The sequence below is a fragment of the Coffea eugenioides genome, unplaced genomic scaffold (genome assembly GCF_003713205.1).
Source record: "Coffea eugenioides isolate CCC68of unplaced genomic scaffold, Ceug_1.0 ScVebR1_1690;HRSCAF=2585, whole genome shotgun sequence".
Taxonomy (NCBI): Eukaryota; Viridiplantae; Streptophyta; class Magnoliopsida; order Gentianales; family Rubiaceae; genus Coffea; species Coffea eugenioides.
In genome coordinates, this window is record NW_020862110.1 from 5987 (window position 1) to 12167 (window position 6181).

At 30.9% G+C, this 6181-nt stretch overlaps 1 protein-coding gene across 1 annotated transcript; it reads right to left on the bottom strand.

The window, feature by feature from the left end:
- Nucleotides 1–4990: 4990 nt before the first annotated feature.
- LOC113755750 (B3 domain-containing protein REM23-like) lies at nt 4991–5670 on the bottom strand. Its single transcript, XM_027299658.1, has 2 exons — nt 5599–5670; nt 4991–5491 (listed from the first exon to the last, which is right to left on the bottom strand). The coding sequence occupies exons 1-2, from the start codon at nt 5668–5670 to the stop codon at nt 4991–4993; spliced, it is 573 nt and encodes a 190-aa protein (XP_027155459.1).
- Between the last annotated feature and the right edge of the window lie 511 nt (nt 5671–6181).

Genomic DNA, 6181 nt, shown 5'->3' on the forward strand with positions numbered 1-6181 from the left:
AACAGTATGTTTTGTACCAGCTATTTATAGGAAAAATTGGTTAAATAGCGCCCAAAGGAAAACTAGTATGTTTTGTATGTAACATAAATTAAATATGTGAAAGTTAAAAAATAATAATAAATTGCCCATAACATACCAGCTCTCTATGGGAAACTGGCAGGTTTTGTTAAAAATGTGATTTAAGTTTACTTAACGGTAATCTGATTTTCACGTGACCAATTCCGTTAAAAATTGGCTAAATTGTTGTTTGAGGATAACATTGGTCAAAAATTATTAATTCAGACATCAAATGTGTCGTGCCCAAAAGTTGAGGGACGAAATGTGTCCTTACCCCAAAGTTTGGGGATGAAAACCATCATTTTCCCGGTTGGGGTCAGAATGGTTGACTGGCCCACTCTTTTACTTGGATTTTAAGATTGGGCTTTGATTAATTTTGGTTGGTTTTAATTGATCAAAAAAGGTGGGCTGACCCGCTTCATTTTTCTTGGACTTCCTATCGGGCCAAGTAGTCTTGGCCCGAGGAGAAGTCAGTCAATGGCCCAATGGCCTATTACCCAAGAATATCTGGTAACGTCTTTGCACATTAGTCCCTGGACTGTTAAGTAATTATGGTACGACCCTAACATCTTGGAATTTCTTTTAATTAGGTCACTAATTTTATTTCAAATAAGGCCCTAAGCTTTATTTTTCTTTAATTTTGACCCCTATTCTTTATGATAATTACAAATTGACCTTAAAACTTTCTTATTTTTCCATTAGATCCCTAATTGTTTGTACTTGACTATAGGATTTGATTTGTATAATTATTTTGTTGATAAACTTTTTTAATATCTTCTAAATTTATTGTATTATTTGTACTTGACTCAGCTGTCCTGCCTTTTTTAAAAGGTGAGGCTATTATGTCTCCTTGACCTATATTAATTTTTACTTCTTGTAATGGAGGGTGTATTGAAGTTATTATTTGATCATCTTTTAATTTTCATTTTTTATATAAATTAGTTTGAACATTTATTTGAGGTGTATTATATATATCATTTATTCCTATCTTTGAAGCATAGAATGATAACCAAGTAAATAAAGGGAAATTAAATTTTTGTTTTTCTAATTCATTTTTCCATTCTAAAATTAACTTTTCTTTACATTCTGACGATAATTGAAAAAACCAAATTCTTTTTTCAGTACTTTCTTCATCTTCAAAATCCTCTTGTAAATATTTATGATTTATCTTATATGGTTTATTTATAACATTTATTTCTCCTTTCATTTGTGAATGGGTTGGAGAGTATTCTGATTGATTTTGATTTATAACTTCTGGAATAGGAGTTTTATATTTAAAATTTGAAGTGCTTTCTAAAGGAAAATTTACTTCAGTTGATTCGTAATTAGAATGTCTTGCTGGTAATCACGAATAATTGATAGTCCTAGTTTTTTTTTCACACAGTTTAAGAAAAATTAGTTAATTTTGTTGGAAAAACAAATTTAGATTGCTATTTTCCTAAAATACCCTTACATGAAATAAAGTTGGCTTTTCATATATCAATATGTTATAGAAAATCTAAATGCATTAAATGAGGTAGGTTATATTCAATACTAACAATCTATATAGTTTATAGTAATAACAACTTACATTAAATAAAGGTATTTTAGAGAAATTAAAAGACAACTACATTCTTCAATTGAAAAATGGACTATAATTTGGGACAGATGAAAAAGGAAAACAAGACTATTAAAGTGGGATGGAGGGAGTATTAGTTTTTTAAAAAAATTACTTGTGTATTGTGCTTTTTGAACAACTTTGGATCATTTATCGATTTGGGAAGTGAGTGGCTATCCTTAAGTTTCACACGGAGAAAAATGTGACCACTAGTTGAACTAACTCATTAATTAACTCATTATTCAACTTAACATGGATTTTCGTACATGATTATATTATCTAACCAAATAAATTTGCAATTTAACAAAAATAGCATAGCACAAATAAATAAAGCAACATAAAAAACATGAAGGGCATGTTCTCAACTGATCTTTTAAATCTGATTTTAATTTTGGATTTATGAAAACTGATTTTGAAACTTGATTTTAGATATTTTGGGCCCCAAAAGTTAAAAGTATGTCTTAATTCTTAATTGCTTTAAGATTCAGATTATGGCCTAATTTATTTTATATGCAAAAAAAAAATCCTTTAAACTTTAACATAATTACTAAACTACATAAAGATTAAGTAAATATTTTTGCCACACATCTCTCTCCATTTCTTCTTACTCGTTATTCCACTTCTTGATTCATCCGTTTTTCCCTTCTTCTTTTTCTTATTCAACATTTAATCTTCATAAGAAAAATAATTAATTACGTTAACACACCATGTCAGTTGTACAAAAGTTATTTATGTCTCACATAATGGCAATTTGGTTATCTTTTTGTTGAGATTAGCTTTTCAACATTTTGAAGAACACTTAAGTATTACCAAAGGAGCTTTATTAACTATAAACTAGAACACAAGAGTTACTCTACAAAATCTTTTAAAAATCAATTTCACAAAATCAGCTTTCACAAAATTAGAATCACTTGAAAACAATCCTGCAAGTCCTAAGCTACGTTTTAGATCAATTAAACCAAATTTGCATAGAATTATTTCATTTTGACATCTAAAAATTGATTATGCTAAACAATAAAAATGGAAACATTTTATTCTTACATGCATGCCACAAAGTGGAACGATTAAAAATTTTTTGACATCATTCTTTGGGTAATAAGACATTTCATTGTGGCCATTCTAGTGCACCACCAAATCAAATAAAATTACTTACATTGCATAAAAAGTCAAAGAAAAGCCATCAGAATAAAACGTAAAGTGTAAAAGGGAGAGGCAGTAAATCAAAATTAGAAATATGAAAAGAAAAAAAAAACACAAACAAAAAAGTCAAAGGAAACAAATGAAACAGGTTAATTTACTGTGACAAATATAACGATCCCAATATTTTGAACTCTAAATTTCCCAATTATCTACATTGGAGGATTGTGTGCATATATTAATTTTGGAGAATTTTGGTTAAGATGTTTAAAATTTATTTCAGAACTTCATTAATTGGGTTCTTTAAACATAATGTGGGGTTAAGTGCGTTGGTCAAAGTGGAAGCTTGAGCCGTTGTTGCGACTCTTTCCACACCGAATCACGAAGTTGGAGTTGGCAATTGAACATATATAATTCATCCGTAAAGCCATTTAACATTTTATAGGTCCAGCTGCTGGAATTAGTTTTGTTTTCTACTCGCCTCCTCTCCCCAGCCACAACTTAAGGTTAACAAATAAATGGAATAAAACAGAAAAAGGGGCATATATCTAGATGGGCACTAAACTATTAATAACATCTTTTTTCACTACACTATTTTGATTTTTAGATCTCCCACTTAGGTTTTAGACCAACCATAGGTCTTGCTCCCAACTCATGTAATCATGACAGGGATAAGTTACTACTTTAGTCTGACTCACATATCTTAAATTCACTATTCAAGAACAACATTTAATTAATCTAATTCGGTCTTTAGACTTCCATGTAATTATGTTCACATTTGAAAATTTCGAACCTATAGTATTAACTAGTTATCTCGATTGATGGGAGCTCAAATCCCTTGTTAATCAAGGGTTGCCATGAAGAAAGGTGATTAATTAGAACTAATGAAGAACAAAAGATGCAATTCACTGCATGGTTGTACATTTATTTCTCTCTATTCAATGTACTAAATGGAGTTAATTTAATATGGAAGTAATAATGGTGACACTCATGAATCGTGACTAACATGATGACTATAAAAAGAGTGTCTGGTAGTCTAAAAGTCTACAGAATTTAATGTATGTACAAAATACGAACAAAAGGCAAACAAAAAGCCGTGTAATTTGAACTGGCACCAACCTTAAAGTCTATATTTACTTCTCTTTCCTTCTTTCCTCAACCCAGAAGAGCTCATCGTTCTTGTTTTCCTCTCCAAGCCAAGTTCCAAAATGGAACAAAATTACAACTTTAATCCGTCCTTTATTAAGCTGTTGATGGAAGATGATTTCACGAGAGAAATTGTAAGTCACATATCAATTGCTACTGTATGCATTTTCCATTAATCTTCTTCAGTTATTGTCAAGATTAATTTTTATATTTATTGTTTTTTTCCTTGACATTTTTGTAGCGGATTCCCTACTCTTTTGTGAGGAATTTCAAGGAAAAGCTTCCCTCAAGATGCACAATCGAATCCGAGGCAAAGAACTCAGTTCGAAATTCATGGCCAGTAAGAATTCGAAAGAAAGGTCGCTACTATTATATTTGCAGACTTTCGTGGCCAAAATTTGTTAAAGATCATCATTTGAAGCTTGGAGATTACCTCTTATTTCATCTGATAGATAAAACAACATTTAGAGTAAAGCCATATGGTGCCGATTGTTGCCCAAAAAAATTTAATGTATACAACTCATCCAGTAGCTCCAGTGATGATGAATCTGATGATGGCTCTGATGAAAGCTTTGATGATAGTGATGAAACTGAATTTTACAGAGATGATGGAATAAGGCCATCAAAAGTTCATCCTGCTAAAAAAAAGGTTTACACTAAGTATCAGATTGATCGTGATAATTTTCGTTCTAATAAATTCAAGAAGTTGAGGAAAACAAGAAAGTCAGGTGAGATGGATTAAATATAATCTCTCTTGATCTGTGTGTAAGGTAGATTATGTTAGATAATTTTAATCACGTCTCATTTTTCTTATGCAAATAATTGGAAAGGTGTTGGGAAGCAAATAACTGGTTAAATAGCGCCCAAAGGAAAACTAGTATGTTTTGTATTTAACATAAATTAAATATATGAAAGTTAAAAAAATAATAAATTACCCATAATTTCAAGAACTTGCTTCCCATCACCTTTCCAATTATTTGCATAAGAAAAATGAGACGTGATTAAAATTATCTAACATAATCTACCTTACACACAGATCAAGAGAGATTATATTTAATCCATCTCACCTGACTTTCTTGTTTTCCTCAACTTCTTGAATTTATTAGAACGAAAATTATCACGATCAATCTGATACTTAGTGTAAACCTTTTTTTTAGCAGGATGAACTTTTGATGGCCTTATTCCATCATCTCTGTAAAATTCAGTTTCATCACTATCATCAAAGCTTTCATCAGAGCCATCATCAGATTCATCATCACTGGAGCTACTGGATGAGTTGTATACATTAAATTTTTTTGGGCAACAATCGGCACCATATGGCTTTACTCTAAATGTTGTTTTATCTATCAGATGAAATAAGAGGTAATCTCCAAGCTTCAAATGATGATCTTTAACAAATTTTGGCCACGAAAGTCTGCAAATATAATAGTAGCGACCTTTCTTTCGAATTCTTACTGGCCATGAATTTCGAACTGAGTTCTTTGCCTCGGATTCGATTGTGCATCTTGAGGGAAGCTTTTCCTTGAAATTCCTCACAAAAGAGTAGGGAATCCGCTACAAAAATGTCAAGGAAAAAAACAATAAATATAAAAATTAATCTTGACAATAACTGAAGAAGATTAATGGAAAATGCATACAGTAGCAATTGATATGTGACTTACAATTTCTCTCGTGAAATCATCTTCCATCAACAGCTTAATAAAGGACGGATTAAAGTTGTAATTTTGTTCCATTTTGGAACTTGGCTTGGAGAGGAAAACAAGAACGATGAGCTCTTCTGGGTTGAGGAAAGAAGGAAAGAGAAGTAAATATAGACTTTAAGGTTGGTGCCAGTTCAAATTACACGGCTTTTTGTTTGCCTTTTGTTCGTATTTTGTACATACATTAAATTCTGTAGACTTTTAGACTACCAGACACTCTTTTTATAGTCATCATGTTAGTCACGATTCATGAGTGTCACCATTATTACTTCCATATTAAATTAACTCCATTTAGTACATTGAATAGAGAGAAATAAATGTACAACCATGCAGTGAATTGCATCTTTTGTTCTTCATTAGTTCTAATTAATCACCTTTCTTCATGGCAACCCTTGATTAACAAGGGATTTGAGCTCCCATCAATCGAGATAACTAGTTAATACTATAGGTTCGAAATTTTCAAATGTGAACATAATTACATGGAAGTCTAAAGACCGAATTAGATTAATTAAATGTTGTTCTTGAATAGTGAATTTAAGATATG